Below are 19,789 nucleotides of genomic sequence, written 5' to 3' on the forward strand. Positions count from 1 at the left end.
TGTGTAAAAACATGAATAATTCTTGGAAATATGACAAAATTATTGTCGTATGAAGAGACAAAGTATGCCACCAAAAACGCAGAAGATATTAGACAGCACTCAGGCTCCTTATTTGTTAAAGAGAAATGTGATATCCATGTTTACACTTGCATACACTATATACAACTTGTTTCACAGATATTTGAGTGTTTATAATTCACAAGGCATCTATAAGTACATGTTACATGTGTTATATAAGCACATTATACACTTGGTATAGGTGGACTGTGAAAACGTGGGTGACGGCACAAATGTTAGTACTGAGGAGATAACTGCATCTTTAAAATAGAGTTTAGCAGTGTGGAGTTCCTCGAAAAACTAAAAATAGAACTACCGTATGATCCAGCAATTCCACTTCTGGGTACATATCCAAAGGAAATGAAATCCGTCCCTCCAAGAGAAAGCTGTACCCCACGTTCACTGCAGCATTACTCACAATAGCTAAGCGTCCATCAGTAGATGAATGGATAAAGAAAATGTCGTGTGTATATATATATAATATATATATGATAGTTCACACACAGTGTGAAATATTATTCAGCCATAAAAAAGATGAAATCTTGCTATTTGTGGCAACATGGATGAAGCTGGAGGACATTATGCTAACTGAAATGAGCCACAGAAAGACAAACGCTGTGTGCTCTCTCCTGTATGTGGAATCTAAGAAAGTCGAACTTGTGGGAGCAGAGGTGAGCAGTGGTTCCCGGGGCAGAGGAGGATGGGGAATCAGAGAGGCTGGTCAAAGGGCACAAACTTTCAGCTCGGAGATGAACAAGATCTTGGGATGTAATGTACAGCAGGGTGGTTATAGCTACTAACACTGCATTGTGTACTTCAAATTTGCTAAGAGAGTTGATCTGAAGCGTTCCTGTCACACCAAAAAAACCCCAAAAGGTAACTTATGTGAGGTGATGGATGTATGAATTAACTCGATTGTGGTAATAATTTCACAGTGTATATATCAAACCATCACGTTGTACACCTTAAATATATACAATTTTTATTTGTCAATTATACCTTAATACGTCTAGGAAAAAATAAAATACAAGTTTAGACCAAAAAGTGATAAGAATGAACTAATGAACACATATTTAAAATGAAACTCCTACTCTTTTTGCTAGCGATATTTCAACTATTTCTGTCAAAGGAGTAAAATATTCGCATTTCTTAGATTTCTTGGAAAAATACTGATATTAGGTAAAATAGGGAAAAGCAAATAGGAAGTGAGCAGGTAATATACACAATATCTTGAGACACTTTCTATATGCTCCTTAGTACCACAAGATGACAGAATTTAGAATCTATATTTATAACCTTTGCAATATTGTACTAAGCCAAAATGCTTGAGTCATAGTGTTCCAAAATAAAATTCCATTTGTAATATAGGCCATTTTAACCATTTCTCTAAATTAAAAGAAACTTGCTTTAACTAGGGATCAACAAATTAATAAATTTCTTAAGTAACTTCTAGGTAATTTTAATAACTTGTAAGAAGACATTGAAAATTTTTCTCAAAACTCAAGAAAGTGTCTCTTAGCTTGCCTTTCAACTGACAAGAATTATGAAAAGGTTAACCCACAAAGTAACTTCTTTTAAAGTCTTGACTGAAATGAATCTTAATTTTTTTATTTTTTTAAAGATTGGCACCTGAGCTAACAACTGTTGCCAATCTTTATTTTTCTTTCTGCTTTTTCTCCCCAAATCCCCCCAGTACATAGCTGTATATTTCAGTTGTAGGTCCTTCTAGTTGTGGCGTGTGGGATGCCGCCTCAGCGTGGCCTGACAAGCGGTGCCATGTCCACGCCCAGGATCCGAACTGGTGAAACCCTGGGCTGCCAACGCGGAGCGCGCAAACCATGACTTGGCCACGGGGCTGGCCCTGAATCTTACTTTTAAAGATAAGCCATTATCTGAGTTTTGGTCTCACAATATCCAGCACATTAAAATTATTTACATAATACTTTCATGTTCCTAAAATAAAATGTCTCATTTTTGCATATTAGGGCTAGTGGTGGACAGGCATCCAAACTGTAATAGAAAAAAAATTAGCGTTTCTCAGGCTGCAAAGCTCTATTCATGCGGTTAGAATCTGACATTTCTTATTATGTTCAGGGCAGCTATTTTGCCCTAATTCCATTTCTGAGTCTCTTGGCTCATGACCTCTTTCATGTAAAAAATTAATCAAGGCAACACTCCTAAACAATTTCAAAGCTTTCTGTAAAACACGGCATATGTAGACTTGCTCTTAAGATTTCCACTGAATCATCCCTTGCCTATACGTAGTGATGAAACTACTCCCTGGTTAGATGAGCACAACGTTTGGCTTAATAAGCTGAATAAATTTTATTGGTACCAATTAATGCTTACAGTTAAGTTACAGATTTGATATATTAGGTATTATAGATGGAATACCCATCACACATCACATGTGCACTTCTGGCCACACTTATGGATCAGTGTATACTGGGTTGCATCTCATGCATGAAATTATGAACTGAGACTGGCAGAGAAAATTATTCAAGGACTGTGAATCAGCATTCCGAACGTAACATATCAAGGGGTTAGAAGCCATGGCAGTAATGTAAGCAAAAATGTTACATTGACCTCATGACTAAAATAAAGCCAAAAACCCTTCAAACGCTCCAGCCTGTTTAGTAGCCACGAGACTGTGCCTTGAAGAACTCCATCTGCAGGGACCAAGGGCCCCAGCAGCTGCGCTCTGAATCTCATCACTGCCTTTGTGCTGTGGATTCCCACTTCCCTGAGGCTGCTCCCAGCCAATACTGGGGACACAGGAATCCTAAAGCAGGTGCATACCTGGGAGACCGGGGACTCCTCTGATGGTCAACTTTGGCTCAAGGACTCTCAGTTTTCCTGCCGAACGTGTTGTCCTTAGACTCCATGGCCATCGAGGATGATTTCACCCAACCCTACTTCCCTCTCTCTTTCACTTGCGGTCTGACTTACATTGTGGTCTGAGGGATCTCCCAGCCTTTTCTGGCTCTCTCCCAATTTTCCTTCACAGGCATTTCCTTTATTCAAAGCCTTGTATGTTTAATCCCCTCTTGGGGGACCTGGACTAACATATATATCTAGAAATCTGTTGGGGATCAATTAAAAGTAATATGATCCATGCCAGATTGATGAAATTTGTTAAATCCTAGATATTAGAAAACGATTATGGATAGTACAAGGTGTGGATTATCTAATCAACTTTTTTTACTTTACAGATGAAGGAAGTGAAGCTCAGACATGAAATTCTCAACTCCAAGCCCCGTTCATTCCAGTCCACTGTGGGGCCAGCACGTCTAGCTAATTAGGCAGAGAGGTGCTTCACTGAATCCTTCCCAGCGTTCTTTTCCCCAACAAAAGCAAAGGTAATCAACAAAATGTGTTAAGCGTGAAAAGATTACAAATATAAGGTACTATATTGCAAGGAACAGAAGTTTTGTGCTTTGGTTTTTAATCTGACTGTCTAAATAACGGGGAAACTTAGCCTAGAACAAAGTTGACGTCACCACAAGAGAAAGCAGTAAAAAGTGGCTGCTGAAAAGGAATTTTTCCTGGCTGGTTCTTCTGAGTATACTAGGTATTAGGATACTTTGGAAAGAAAAAGAAAAGGTACTCAAGAATGTTTACCTGCAACTTTAACTTAGAAATGTACCTTAAACAAAGCCCGTTAAACACAACTTCTTATGGAGAAACGATCATTAACAGCACAAAACCACAAATCACTCCCTCACATGCTTAATCTGAATTGTCATGTATTACAGCCTACGTATTCTTTATACTAAAATTGAGATTGTCAGTAAGTCAATAAAAATGTATGCCAATCTGACTCAAATTCTAGGAAAACAGCAACAGCTTTATAAATCTCATTTTGTATAGCTGCTTAACAAGTGAAACTTTTTCCTCATTCCTCTTTTTCCTGGAAATTTCACATTTTTGAGAAAATACTTCTGCGAACTATTCCTTTGAAACATCTCTATTACAGAAATCTCTGAATATTGAAGTATTTAGCGCCTAGTCTAGTAACTTACACACAGTAACAAATCAATAAAATTCTTTTATTAAGTGTATACACTAAAAGGCAAATGAACTTTTTTTTAACCTTCAGTTACTTTGGAATTAAATCACATTAGGGTACCCACAATCTTTAATTGTTAGTTATCTTAATATTTTGCTAAGCTGCCAGCGCATTAGAAACTCTTAATGTGCCAGCCTTTCCATAACAGCGTCTCTGGTGTAGAGTCTGCTGAAATTATACACTGAATGCTTTATGTGTCACCAGGAGAAAAAGGGCAACTAATAAAGAAATCACGAGGCCTTACAAAATAGTTTAGAAAAACAAGTTTTCTATTTATTTAAAAATAAGTTTGTAGTTACTACATTGCAGGGACAGGAATTCTTACACATACATTCTAGTTTGTATAAAAGGATTCAAAGAATTATGCATCAAAACTAACATAGAAAGTGTCCACGTAACAGTAAAGAAAGGTCCGATCAGTATGTACAAAAAGCAAGGGCGCTGCCGTTCTGGTGCGAGACTGCGCTTCTGACGTGATACTCCAGGGTTCCGGAAGGAAAAAACAAAAACTGCAATAAAGCTAAATAATTAATTTGTCTTTAAACTCTGTTACTTATTACATACAACAGATCTGTTTGTGTTTAACATTGTTTTCTGTACAAAATAAGCATAATTTTAATTTGAAAATGTGTCAGTTTCAACTTTAACCCTCTAGGTCAGTTACTTTTTAAAAATTGAGCTACATTCTACACGTCTAAATATCATGTGACAGGACTTAACAATTCTCTAAAAGATCTTTAATAAGACCCCGTCTTCTTGCAGCTTTAATATGGTCCAAAAATGTAACTTTCTTTTGTCTCAATTTATAGTTTATCACTGTGATTAATCAACACGCATAATCTCTAAAGTAACGAGCATGTGTGTGCACCTGCACCCTATGCGTGTGGACTATACATCATCGCAAACCTACTCACTTAGCTCCTTAAATGTAGAAACTCATAGCCACCCACTATCATGTATTTGGTTTGTGCCGTATAAGGTTAATTTCCTGATGATTTTATCTGCATTAAAAAAGTATTTCAACAGAGTTATCAAAACTAAAAATAATCTATCTTTATAGCTCCTAACATTTTCTAATTGTTTTACTGCAGCGTGTACAAGGTTTATCTCCGGAGCGTCAAAGTGGTACTTACAGTCTCCTGACTCAGTGTGACCTCTTGGCACTATGTAGTACGAAATGGCTCTTCATTTGGAGTGTTTATTAGCTCAGTATAATTAAGAAGAAAAATAGTTTCTTAGTAAATGTAATATTAATTCAGTTTGAATCACTTGGAAATTTGGGGAACTGACGGGAAGCTTAAGGAGGGAAGGAAAAGGTGTATTTTTCCAATTTTAATAGGAAAATCAATTCTCACCTAACTATAACTAAGCCACTTCTCAACCTGCTATGTAAAATACACTTTCTAAGTATGGGAGTAATTCACAGAACATAAAAGTACTTCCCCCCGTTATGACTTTTAAAATTATGTATTTCCTGCATATAAGGAGAATACTTTTAGCCCTTTAAACACTCAAATATTTTGGTCCTTTCAACCTACTCAAAAATAACTTTCAGGTGAACAAAACCATTCAGAATAACAATTTGTTTTCATTAGATGGAAAACTGAAAATCGAAACTGCTTCCAGTGGACATTTGAGAGAGAGATATAGGTATGTCTGAATGTATAAAACGGAATGCTGGAATTCAAGTAAATGCTGTAACTGGAGGAACTAATTTATATTACAAGTCGTATTTTAAAACCTAAGTATTCACTACTAATATCACATAACTAAAAATGTTGAGTACATTTGTCAAAATGTCTGATTAATCTACTGCATGGCAGATAAGGGACAGTTCTAAATGCTGCATGAGGATCTTTTTGCTAATCTGTGTTTATGTAATTCATTTCCAAGTGATACTAAGTTCAGCCAACCTCATGTCTCAGATGTGACCTAATCAAGCTCCCAAGTATTCTATACAGTTATTCTAATCAAATTTAAGGAGGAAGATAGTTTTGTACTAGTGCTATCAAATAAGTCTTCAAATCTGCGATGAAGCTGTGCAATAAGAATAATGGAAACAAGGCCAACGAATCCTTAGTACATGAATGTACGCAGAAGATACTCCAATGCCATAATAGCAGGTTGCAAAGGGTAACATTTTAAGAAGGTATATACCCAGTGCCTGGAGTTGTGAGACTGCAATTAGATTCGATGTTTAAACTGCTTACTTCCAACATTTTATAATTTTATAAGATTGGATTGGGACTTGAAAATATTGGGGTAGAGGGAGAGAATATTAGGGTTATGTACTTAAAAATATATAAATTTACATTTCCCATGCTTGTAACAAGTTATATTTCTGAAACCTTGAGGTTTTTTTTTTATTGCTCACCTAAGACAACTGCCAAATTTCCGTTTGGCCTATAAACAGAACATACATGGTGTCACTGTCTCCAAGAGGGTATTTTTTCAAGTGGTCAAACAGAACAAAAATATGGTGATGACTTAAATTTATCAATTCAACTGTTCCAATATGTAGAAGCTAAATTATAAAAACATAAACCCTAAATATATCTGGTATTACTAATACATTTTTAAGTGTTTTAATTACAAAGAATCCAATCCAAGTCATTTTGCTTTACTAAGAAACCAGTGTCTAATAATGTCCAAATAAGGTCATAAATATACAGTGTCTTTAGAACAGAGTAATACATTTACTTCTTGCAGGTAAGACGGTAAATACTCATTTCTTTGCTTAAGAGTTAGAACAAATTGATACATCGTACTAGAGGCATATTTCACTCTAAGACTGTGTACGCTCTTCCTTTTTCTGTATACACTTTAAAACTGTACACATTTTTTTACAAAAATGAATTTATAGCCTATTTTTTTCTAACACAATGCAGATAACATCAGGAAATTATGTTTCAAATAGATTGCCTTCAAAAGCAACACATTACTTCAATGACAAATTTCAAACATAGACGGTATTATTTTCAATACTGGTGTAACTGAAAGACTCATTTTACTATACAACCAAGCCGTCCATTTCTGCATTATGAAGAGTTTAACTACTTAATTTTAATTATATAGTTAAATATATTTGTTAGAAAAAAATAAATATACAAAAAACCTGAAAAATTTGAAATTATTTTTCAACTGCAAAATCACAGCAATCCAGTTAAGATCTGGAAAATGGTTTACTTAATTTCACAGGAGGATCTCTGTACAAATTTAGTTACAAACGATCTAAAAAGCCCAAATGCATCACTTTCCATTCTTCTTCAAGACAATTAAATGACAGCTAACGTATTTCCCTACCAGCACTAAGTAAAGAAATAATTATGTAATGTATTTTGCCACGGTTCCATTAAAGACTTTATTTTTCTACATCAGGGTCATGCCGATACATATTTTTCCATCCTCACTTTTTAAAAATGTAGTATCTGAAAATTTTGGTTACATTTTTGTACCATACCAGTCCTCAGAAAATACTACATTCTTTAAACTTTTAAAAAAATGGACAATAAGTTTTAAACAATAGAAATGGTATTTATGTTGGTTTTTAAGGTATAAAATAACTGTACCATAAACAAATAAATAACTGCTTTCCTTTCCCATAGCAGTACATATAGCAATACATTCTCCTAAGTCATATAGTTATCATTTACAATAGACAACTTAATTTCACTAATGATGCAAAAAATAATAGAATACAAGGCACAATCATTAAATGGAATTTTTCTTTAGGGTGTATATTGACATACCAGCGTGATAAGGATACCGTAAAAAGTGCAGAAAAACACAATGTGCAATGAGACCACTGTATAAAACATGATTGCATAAAAAGTGATTTGGCCTATTTTAACCTTTAATAATTGAAAATAACCAATCTTCCCCTTAAAATTAAACTATAAAGTATGACATTTTAAAATTATTTTTATTCTACCACTATCTAAAAAATCCTGAAAAAAGAATTTATACCTGGGTAATAGTATATAAGTATGTGTTTGTATATATATTTAATTATACCCATTTAGCAATATATACACATACACACACAGACACATTTCTCTGTAAGTCATTTTAGCCTATTAGATATGTCTAAAGTTTAGAAATGACATTAATCCAGATCAACAAGTAAACATCAAATCCCATACCTTTTTCCTGTATTTTCCTTGAATCCTTTAACCACTTAAACATTTTTTCTAAAACATCTCTGTCAAAGGACCCACCAGTGCATTATTTTCTACTATTAGTACCAAAAAAAAGATACATCTCAGCATAACTCTTTAATAACTTGCTCTTTAGAATAATATATAGCCTTTCCAATATTGAAAAGTGTATGCTGTCCTGACAGTCAAAAACAGGCTTTCCACTGCACTGATACTCAGTCTTTGGCACAATAAACAGAGATTGAGTGATTGATAGAAGAATCAAGGTCTGAAAAATTAGACAGTCAAATGTTTTCCAATGTGGATATGTTTCCTTTTCATCAGTACATTTTCTCTTACGTTTGGCAGAAATGGAATACAGCAAAAAGCCTCCTCTAGATTCTTTGTAGATGAACATTCTATAATTTAAAATTAAACTTTTTAGGGTATTAAATGGTGGGAATTTTATATTTATCTTTAGAGGAAACACATTTCTTAACTTACTGCTACTCTGTAAGTAGCACTCTGGTGACATCTGTCTTCCTAGGGGCACGACTTTTGTATCATAGAAATGTACCTGGCTTGGTCAAAAATAATTCATTTTAACATGAAATGCTCTATCACTAGGAATATTATGCTCCTTACGAGTGTAGCAGAATTGTCTTTTCCAGAAATAAATTGGGAATTCATTATAGGTCCTCAGTGTCTTTTGTTTTGAACAGTGAACGAAATGAATATTGAAATACATAACCTATCTAAGGGCAATAAATAGCAAACATTTAAAATATATATGTATATATTTATATATATATATATATTCATTTAAAGAAGTGAAGTGTCTTGGAAATTTGTTGGTTTTTTTGCAAATCAAATCATAACATTCTCAAATCCACCATAGCAGCAAGGAAGCAGAGCCTTGGTTCTACAGATTCCTTAACTGTACCTGCTTTAGGATTTTGAAGTAAAATATTTTGGTACAAGTTACCAACCAATTAAATTAGCTTTTGCTTTTTCAGTCAACTTTCGGACTCGTCCTCTACTAGAAGTTCCAAAAGTCAAAGAGGTGTCCTCGAACAGCAGCTGCCTCTGCTCCTCTTCGGAGTCATCCTCGTTATAGAAAGCTGTCCTTCGCCCTTGGTTTCTAGTTCTCATGTGGGGTTCAGAGCCTTTAAGTTCCTCAAACTCTTCTTCCTCATCCATAGGATCATCTGTCTTTTTTCGGTTACTTCTCCTTAGCATTTTAACACTTGTAGGAACTATGAGATCTGAGTCTACTTTTTGTGTCTTCATCTTCCTTTTGGGTTTTCTGCCTCCACGACTCTTTTTCTGTAACAAATCCTCCTTTACAATATTAGTTTCAGAAAGAAAATTGCATGTTGAAGAAGGAACTACTTCATCTCTGATGGGATGCACATTATTTTGCTCTGAATTTTCTGGCTTTGCATACTGTTGCTTTTTGGGCTTTCTACCCCTTTTCTTGTGTATAACTTCACCACTATTGGTATTAACTTCTACCTTAGGTTTCCTTCCAGGTCCCCTCTTCACAAGCTTCGATGGCTGCCCTCCATGGCCATTTACTTGAATGCTTCCTGGTACAAGAGCATTGTTCTTACAATCTGCTAAAGGCAACACGGCACACTTAATGTATGGAAGTGCTTTTTTATTTGACTCTGAAACTAGTTAATAAGGCATTGCTATACTTACATATATATATAACACAATCTTATTTTTTTTAATAAAATAAAAGACAAAAAAAGGCTAATAGCTTAATTTTACCTATTTCCAACTTAAAACTCACAGAGAAAGATCCTTATTAAAGTCATTAATGACCTCACATGAGGCAAATGAAATTCAGAGCAAATAAATAACTTGTCTCAGTTAAAATTATGACAGAGCCGGGATGAGCTGAGATGTCTGACTCCTGCTGCCTTTACTACACATTCTAATGCATGAGCATTGTTTTCATTACACAAATGACCCTGTTTACTTGGACGGAGCTTAATAATCACAAAACACTTTATTTACCTCATTAAACACAGGGTTTTCTGTATTTCTACTTTCAAGCAGCTCAATTACAGAAAATAATAGTATAAAATCCATGGCCTTTTAACTTGGTAATAAGCATATCATCCCCCCTTTACTTTCCTCGAATCACTTTTTCCAACAGGGATGGAGGAAAAAGGAACTATCAAGACTGGCATGATTCTAACTCTTATTTGATCCCCTTTTGGATGTGATGATTATAACCTCTCTAATATCAGAGAAGAGTTTATGGTTTACATGTTTCCTTACATTCCTCAGAACTAAAAAGGATCCCCTTTCCTAACGCTACTATGCAAGAGGTTCAGGAAGGCATCTACTGGAATGACTTACAGTAGCTATATTCTCGGAAGAAACTACCATGGCTCTGACATTCTTCATCTATCCTATCCACAAGAGTAGAAATAAGTTACTCTTGGTCACAGATTATATTCTACAATTGTTTACAGAGGATTAAAAAAACTAACTGGCAGTTTTCTTCACAGACTCTTTTTGAAACAGTCCTATCTCCTTACGTAAATGAATGGCAAACAACTGATTGACAATCATAAGCAACAGTGATTGCACTGTCAGTCAAATCCACTATGTGCGCCACCAGTACCATGAGTAAAATCCCACTGCAACAAATTCCACGATAAAGGCCATTATACTTCATGAAGAAATAAAAGAAAATTCTAGAGATTAAATTCTAAATCTGTAGGATCTGGAGATCAAGATGAACTGCCTTTCTGTGGTTAAAAAAAAAAAAAATGCTATTACCCTTTTTGATGAAGGAAAAAGATGACATACATGCACTACCACTAGCTTTGTTCATCCAAAATTCTGAAGTTTTGTCTGGTTGCGGGGGGTGATCTGCAAGGCAATATTCTACGGGAAATCCATAAAGATATGGAGACTGCTTTCAAAGAGAATGCTTCTTCATAATGGCTTTTTTTGTCATGCTTTTGAATTGTACTTCGTAAATATCAAGAAAAAACCATCAAGAGACTCACAGAAAGTAAGAAGGTAAGAGCCAGCGGCAGAGGGAGAAGGCAAAGCCCTCAGCTCCTGACTCCCACAGCACAATGATTTTCTTGACATTAGTGGCTTTCCACAATGATGGGGGGAAGCAGGGGAGAAATGCGTGCATGCAAGTGTGGGTGCTTGCAGTAGTTAAGTATTTTCTAACGAACAATTACACTTGACTAGTCTGAGGATTCTGTGTATCTTTTTGTTTTACATTAAGACACTGACAAAAGTCTAAACATTCAGTCCATATACCCACTGTAAAAGTTTATAAAAAGACCTGATGAACTCCTTGAAATGGTCCACGTTTTGTGTGGATATGCCCAGATGCATTTTCTGGGGAAAGGACTGCAGATTTCATCAACTTTACAGAGCAATATATAACCGAAAATGGTTAAGAACTAATGCAGCTCTCTTAAAAATGAATTTGGGAGCTAAAAAAGTTGAAAAACCACTCATCTGAACCTGTGCTGTTCAATAAGGCAGCTAATAACCAGTGGCTACTGAGCACGTGAAAGGTAGCTATGCAACTGAGGAACTGAATGTCTAATTAAATTTGAACACTGAAGCAGTGTGCATTTTGAAATATTGGTTACATGTTGAAAATGACACTATTTTGGATATAATGGGGTAAATAGAATGTATTATTAAAATTGATAATTTCACCTGTTTTCTAGTAGACTTTACTAGGAAAATTTAAAATTACATATGTGGCTTATATTATATTTCTATTGGATAGCACTGCTCTTGATTCTTAATAGTTAATTCAAGTGTCAATATTTACATAATAAGTCATCATTATTTAATAGCCGATTGTATTTCAATCATATTGGCTACTGGACCTCCCCCCAACATAATGCTAGAACCAACTCACTACATACATCCGGTTTCTCTAGGATTTAGGAGTGGCAGAAGCAAGGCCAATATACTATTGAAAACTCTGAATTCAGTTCAGAAAGGAAGCAAATATAAAAATGTAAAAGACTCATATACAAAGCCACTTGCTTATGTATTCAAACACTTACTGTCTGCGATATACTAAGTGGAGGTGATTAAAACATGAGTAATTAAATATGAGAGTTCAGAATCTAGAGCAGATAGACACATGATAATTCTATCAACATTATACGTGCCTCCAAAGACAATGAACAGGGTATCCTGGGAACATAAAAAAGTGTTTGATTCTGTCTAAAGAACCCAGGAGAAGGTTTCCTGGAGAAGATGACATATCAAAGTGAGACGAAAGGTAACAGGAAACATTAAACTGGGAGGAAAAAATCATTCCAAAGAAGGAAGAAAAGTACAACAATATTCAGGGACTTCCACATGGTTTAGGATGGCTGGGACATAAAAGGGAGAAAGAAAGAAAGGAAAGCTGGAACGTTAGGCAACAGCCAAGTAATGAAGAGTCTTATATAACACACAAAAACATTAAAATCTGAGTCCATGTATGATTTGCAGGCAGGGAAGAATTTTAATTGTGTGCATATGTGTGCGCATGTGCACGTGTGCTAGAAGTGGTCAGAAAGATCACTTTGGCTGCAATGTGGAAGACGGACTGGGTAAGCAAGAGATGAGAACCGAGGCAGTTAGGAAACCAGGACAGCAGTCAGGTGAGAAATTAAGGCGGCCTGAATTAAGGTCATGGAAGTGAGAATGGAGAATAGCAAATGAATTTTAGAGATGTTAAGGAGGCAGAAACAATAGAAACCAAAGGCTATCACGTAGATTTGGATGCTGAAGAGAAAGCGAGGATGATTCCCTGATTTTAAGCTTATGCAGGTGGATAGATCCCAAAGCCATTAATCACAATGAGGACATTTCAGTAGAAAAATTAAATTGTGAGAGGTTTCTGAGGAGAACACTGAAGAGGAAATGGTTTAGAGACACTTTGGAAGTCATGACAAAAAATGCTTATTCTTAAGCTGCCTGCTGCCAAGACGTCCCAAGTGTTTTAACATGTCACGGGCTGTACTCCATCAGTTACTGTCTCCACCTTTCAAACACAAAGCTTTTACGATGAAAATGAGCAGACAAAAGAACCGAGAGGCATAACTGTAAAGGGTCAGATGTCATACACTAGAATAGAGGTCTGGCTGTAGACGATCTTTATTTAGTAAAGGTCAGGGTGTTGAATTTTGTGATGTAATAAAAACTTAATTTTTTCTAGAAAAGCGAAAACAGCTACATTGGGTTAAATAAATCCAATTTAACTTACAACTTCTTGGATACACTTTTTTACGTTTTGTAATAATGAGGTTAGAAACCAATTTACATCATTAAAAGCCTTTGATTCTAAAATTTTTATTTCTAGAGAGCAAGCTTCTCTTGGCTTTTTAAGTTTAATGACAATCTAGTGTGCTTTGGGCACAAAGCTGTAAATCCAAGGGTGTCTCACTGAACCTATCAACTAATACGGAACGTGTGACTTTTAAATGAGCAGCCTGCAAAGTCGATCTAAATGCCAACTCCAACAAAAGCATCAGTTTTAAGAAAGATCTCCCGCATCCTGGAAGACACAAATAACCCCTTACCTTGCTCAACGACAGCTGGTGATTTTGAAAGAGTAGATGTCTTTGAGAGTACAGAGGATTTCATTTTACGTTTGACTGGCTTTTCCTTTTCCATGTTTTCTTTTGCAGAATTATTCCTAGTGCCATGACTAAAACTGGACTGACCAGGACTTGAAAGAGTATTCAAGGTTTTGGAATGTTTCACGGAATTCTCTAGAACTAAAACACACACACAAAATGAAAAGCTAAGAATTAACCTAAAAAGAAGCAAGAAGGTTGGGATTACTTTTAAAAATTAGCCAAGAGGACAAAACCTGGGGGATGCTTAAAGCTTCCTTACAAAATCTACTTTCAAATAGGGAAAAAGCATACTCAAATAAACGCTTCATAGTTTCAGACCTTTTAGAAGCTGTCCAGTCACTTCAGGATCATGAAGGCAAGTCTTGGCAAACTGTTAGTAAGTCTGGGTACTAGGATTTAAATTCAGGCAGTTTGGATCAGTTGCCGTTTTTAAGCATTAGTCTACACTGACACTCCTAGACTCGAATTTTCTTATTATTATTAAAAATTAAAACAAAACAGGAGCCAGCCTGGTGGCACAGTGGTTTAGTTCACATGCTCCATTCAGTGGTCCAGGGTTCACAGGTTCAGATCCTGGGTGCAGACCTAGCACCACTCGTCAAGCCACGCTGTGGTGGCACCTCACGTAAAATAGAGGAAGATTGGCACAGGTTAACATTAGCTCAGCGGCAATCTTCCTCAAGCAAAAGAAGAGTTAGACTGGTAACAGATGTTAGCTTAGGACCAATCTTCCTCACACATAAAAAGTTAAAACAAAAAACAATAAAGAGGGCAAAACCACCAGTGTTTGCTGGAATTTTCTAAAATCCAGTATGTTTTATTTGGCAAAGTAAAAGCTTAAGTTAAAAAAGTCATTATTTATACTTCAATTAGAAACTGTAACTGATTCTTACTTGTTTTCCCTGGCATTGCAGATGTATTAGCTTTTGAAATAAAAGTCTTGGTTGCTGAAGAAGTAGACGGCTGCTCAGTGCTAACTGGATCTACAACCACTCGGTTGCTTCTGGTTCGAACTACAGAACTGGATTCTGTTTTACCATTGATCTGGGCAGCATTGTGTCTTGGTGGTACTGATCGTGTAGGTGGAGAGAATGGAGAGGTAGAGATATCTGACTTTAGCTGGGGTTTTAAGATCCTTTTTTTCCTTTCAGGGCTGTAAATAAAATAGTGTCATTAGTCATTGTTACATCTCTATGTGGGTGAATAAAACACAGTTTTAAAATACTGTTGAATTCAGTATTTGTACTATTATGAAATATGTTAAAATATGAGATTTGTAGTGGATTTCATATGGTTGTGAGCCTTTGAAAAGTGAATATTTAGTGAAGGATCGTCATAAATGCTATAGTTATATGACAGAAAGCATGATGCCACCACTATCCTAAAAATGCTGTTTTACTGTACAGATTTAGCAGTTTGAATTTAAGCACTTACACTAGTATAGCTTTAGTTAAAAGATTAAAAATCCTCCACATCATAGGAACTTGCATGTCAAATATATCATTCTGCAATATAGGGAATAGTAAAGGAAGTATTAAAAAACACCAAGTTCTATCATTTAGATGACAAAGTTACAGATCAGCTGATGCTATTTAAAGAAATCAAATACCTTGATGCGGCACTACTGGAAACAGAGCTGCTTCTGTTTCTTTTCTTCCTCCTTTTGGTTATTGTATTTCTTTTATGAAAACGAAGAGCAGATTTATAATCTGATAAAACTGAACTAATGTGTTCTTCGAAGAAAGCAGACAGGCGCAAACTCATACTGTAAATCTACAGTAAGAAAAAAAAGACTATTCAAACATTCCTCAAAGGAAAATGCCTACTCAGTAAATATTAACATACAAATATTTTTCCAGCAAAAAGTTTTTAGAATTTAAATATTACTTTTTCCCCCAAGCTCTTTTGATACAGAGTAAAACTGAAGCATTTTTACAATTAAAATATTTTTAAATTTAGATTAGAAATCTTCCAAGCTTTCAGATTCTTAAAAAGCCCTACTAAGGACAAAATTCCTGTGAACTCTACCATACTGAAACATCCCTGAAGGCCTGACCCTGTTTTCCATTGCCACCTAGACTAGCAACTACTCCTTCGCATTTCATGTCCGTGTATCACCCTTTTGTGATGTCTTGTCTGGCCAAAGAGAGGTAAGTGATATTAATAGTTTTACTCATTTTTATAAATCATTCACAAAAATGCTCCTTTCCATTAACATGGAAAATAACCGGAAAAGTTAGGCCTACATAGCCCTAATATATACCCAGACAATATATATGTGTTATCTATTCAATCACTTTTTTTTTCAAGAAAAGTAACCATTCCTAAACATTTGTGATATCAGTCCTATTTCACAGAAGGAACAAAGCAGAAAGATGTGAATTCTTTTTTCCACTAGGATACCATTAAGAACATAACAGAAAGTTAATTTTGCTCTAAATTTTAAATAAAAGCAACATTTAGTTACTTAACGTACTTTCCTACTGATTTCATTTAATTTAAATGTAACATAAAACAATTTAATTATATACCCTTGATCTTTTGCTTGGTGTATATGCTTTGGAATTACTAAAAATAAGTCTGACATCTTTACACAACTCCATTGGTGACTCATAATTCCCGGCCTCTAACGTTTCTCTGACGGTAGCAAAATCCATTGGAGTGTCAATGATGTCTCTGTAGTCCTAAGAGAGGAAAACAGGTGGTATTATTAATATCATCATTACTACCATAAAGCATTTCCCCTCAGCACAGGGATTCACACGGTTTCTGTAATGAGAACAAGTCCTAGAACCATTAATAATCATTCCTTCTTTCCCTCATCTAGGCTCCCTTTTTTCTAATAATTTTTATTTTTTCATGCCCTCTCTCTTTTATTGTCATCAACACAGGATTTTTCTCATTCAAGAACCTACAAGTTATGCTTTCTTCCCTTGGGGAAGAGGAAACAGGGTGGAGTTGTGTTTGAAAAAAATTAGCTCTACAACTACAGATCTAAGTTTGATGTAAAAAACCTAAAACTTTATACTACCTATAAACTCTAAAGGCTGAAACATAATCCTAACTTTAAAAAAAGGAGATAAGGAGATAAAAACAACGGAAATATGTGAACATACCATACGTGTGGAGGCCTGAGTTCTAATAACCTCAACTTCAGTACTACAATTGGGAACTTTCCAGTAATCGAGAATTATGAATGTAAACAGCTGTCATAAAGCCTATGCACTTCACTCTACAGAGAAGTGGACTCACTCAAAGTCACCACCTATCAATTGTCTACAGAATAAGACAAAAGATGAGAAGCAATAAAAGCAGACAAGTGCAAGCAGAAAAAAGTAACAGACCAGTATGAAATTATCCAAATATGCTATCTTTTAATGGGGATACAGACTACTACACCTTTTCCAGAGCCCCAGAGTGTGTGACTAGATTTTTCAAAATGTAACTTGCCTTTGCACCACCAAGTTTAAATTATGATCAAATGTGTCTGACCATAAAGCAAACAGGATTACTGCCCTCTACAAATAGGGACAGTTTTATTTCTTCCTTAACAATCTGTATGCCTTTGACTTCCTTTTCTAGCCTTAGAGCGTTAGCCAGAATTTTCAGTACTATGGTCAAGACCAGTGGTAAGGATGAACATCCTTGCCTCACTCCCAACCCCAGCATGAAAGAATTCGGTTTTTCATGACTAAGCATGAAACCGTTGTAGATTTTCTAATAGATGCTCTTTATCAAGTTATGGAAGTTCCCCTTTATTCTTAGTTTCCTTAAGAGTTTTTATCATTAATAGTGTTCTGTTTTCTTAGATTATGTATTTGTCTATTTGGCATCTATTCATCACAGGGACAATTACATTGACTGTATTTTTTTATTCTCTGTATTCTTTTTTTTGAGGAAGATTAGCCCTGAGCTAACATCTGTGCCTATCCTCTTCCACTTTGTATGTGGGACACCTGCCACAGCATGGCTTGACAAGCGGTGCGTAGGTCCACACCCAAGATGTGAACCAGTGAACCCAGGGCTACCAAAGCAGAATGTGCGAACTTGACAGCTGCACCACCAGGCTGGCCCTATTTTCTGTATTCCTGATGCTCTGGCATTTTGGAGGCCTTAAAGACCTAAGAAGAGACTGCCCTTCCCAGGGTTAGCCAATTCTCAGATACCAAAGGGCTGCACTGGGATCATGTCTTTCATATGCAAACCAACCACCTCCGTATCTAACTCACACAGCAAGCCAATATTTCCTTTGCCCGGAATCATCTCAGGGCCAAGTACCAGACAAAAAGAGCGCACTCCTCTGCCCCAGCAACCACTGGAATTATTCAAAGTAGCCAATCCTAAACTGTTTACCCTGCCCTGTCCTGCCTTTCTCATGGAAACCCCAATAAAGGCTCTGGCCTAAGCTTTCCCTTGCTCCTGTCTTCTGCCACCTGACTAAATCCTAGTGTTTCTTCTGTGGCCCTACATGGCATTTGTTGACTCGTTCTAATAAACTTCTTCCTTCTAAGCCTTGTATTCATTTCCTCCTGTGGCCACAGTGACTGTACCGTGCTATACCATATCCAACTGTACATTTTTAGAACAAAAGGCTATTGAATTTTGTCAAATGCTTTTCTGCACTGATATGATCGTGTGATTCTTCTCCTTTAATATGATGAATTACATTGATTAATTTTTGAATACTGAACCAGCCTTACATTCCTATAAAAAACCCTACTTGGTCATGGTAGAAAATAATTTTTAAATACTGCTGAATTCTATTTGCTGGTATTTTATTAAGAATTTCTGCATTTTCCTCTTTTGTACTGTTTTTGTCTGGTTTTGATATCTGGCTTCACAAAATGAGTAGAGAAATGTCTTGTGGAAGAGATTATGTAGAAACTGTGTTAATTAAACATTTGGTAGAATTCTCCAGTGATGACCTCTGGGCTTAGAGATTTCCTTTTTGAAAGCTTTTTACTACAAATTAAATTTCCTTACTTGTTAGAGGGCTATTCAAATGATCTAGTTCACACTGGGGAAGTCATGGTAGTTTGTACTTTGATAATTGGCCATTTCATCTAAAACGTCAAATTTCAATGTGTAGAGTTGTTTGTAGTATTCCTTTTGATATCTGCAGGGTCTGTAGTGATATCCCCTATTGCATTCTCGATACTTGCAATTTTTCTCTTCTCTTTTTAGCTTTCTAAATCTTAACAGAGGTTTGTCGATCTTACTGATCTTTTCAAAGAACTAGCTTTTCGTTTTATGGATTTTCTCTATTGTTTTTCTGTTTCCAGTTTCATGGATTTCTGCTCTTTATTATTTCCTCTCTTCTGCTCACCTTTGGTTAATTTTGGTCTGCTTTTTCCAGGTTCTTGAGGAGAGAGCTGGGATTACTGATTTGAGACTCTTCCTCTTCTGATGTACTATTTAGTGCTATAAATTTCCCTGCATTGTTTTAGTTGCATTCCATAAGTTTTGATATATTGTATTCATTTTTGTTGAGTTCAGTGTTTTTTTAATTTCCCATAAGACTTCTTTGATTCGGGGCCGGCCCGTGGCCGAGTGATTAAGTTTGCGTACTCTACTTCGGTGGCCCAGGGTTCGGATCCAGGGCGCAGACATGGCACTGCTCATTAGGCCATGTTGAGGCAGCATCCCACATGCCGCAACTAGAAGGACCCACAACTAGAATATACAACTATGTACTTGGGGGATTTGGGGAGAAAAAAAAAAAAGAGAGAGAAGATTGGCAACACTTGTTAGCTCAGGTGCCAATATTTAAAAAAAAAAAAAAGACAACTTCTTTGATTCTTGGAATATTTACAAGTGCACTATTTAGTTATCAAGTGTTTGGAAATTATCCTATTACTTTTCTGTTACTGATTTCTAGTTTGATTCCA

General features: G+C 35.8%; 1 protein-coding gene across 10 annotated transcripts in view; it reads right to left on the reverse strand.

The window, feature by feature from the left end:
• Positions 1-9,053: 9,053 nt before the first annotated feature.
• PHIP (pleckstrin homology domain interacting protein) overlaps positions 9,054-19,789 on the reverse strand; it is a 127,073-nt gene continuing 116,337 nt past the window's right edge. For 7 of the 10 annotated variants that reach the window (XM_070558999.1, XM_070559000.1, XM_070559001.1 and 4 more), the window contains 5 exons: positions 16,433-16,585; positions 15,511-15,674; positions 14,795-15,054; positions 13,842-14,039; positions 9,054-9,881 (listed from right to left, as the gene is read on the reverse strand). In XM_070558999.1, coding sequence (XP_070415100.1) covers positions 9,244-9,881; positions 13,842-14,039; positions 14,795-15,054; positions 15,511-15,674; positions 16,433-16,585 — 1,413 coding nt within the window. In that variant the 3' untranslated portion in view covers positions 9,054-9,243. Of the gene's footprint in view, positions 9,882-13,841; positions 14,040-14,794; positions 15,055-15,340; positions 15,407-15,510; positions 15,675-16,432; positions 16,586-19,789 lie in introns of those variants that run through there. The other 3 variants (XM_008523870.2, XM_070558998.1, XM_070559005.1) reach the window with 2 other exon arrangements.

Source organism: Equus przewalskii, chromosome 9 (genome assembly GCF_037783145.1).
Source record: "Equus przewalskii isolate Varuska chromosome 9, EquPr2, whole genome shotgun sequence".
NCBI classification, from domain to species: Eukaryota; Metazoa; Chordata; class Mammalia; order Perissodactyla; family Equidae; genus Equus; species Equus przewalskii.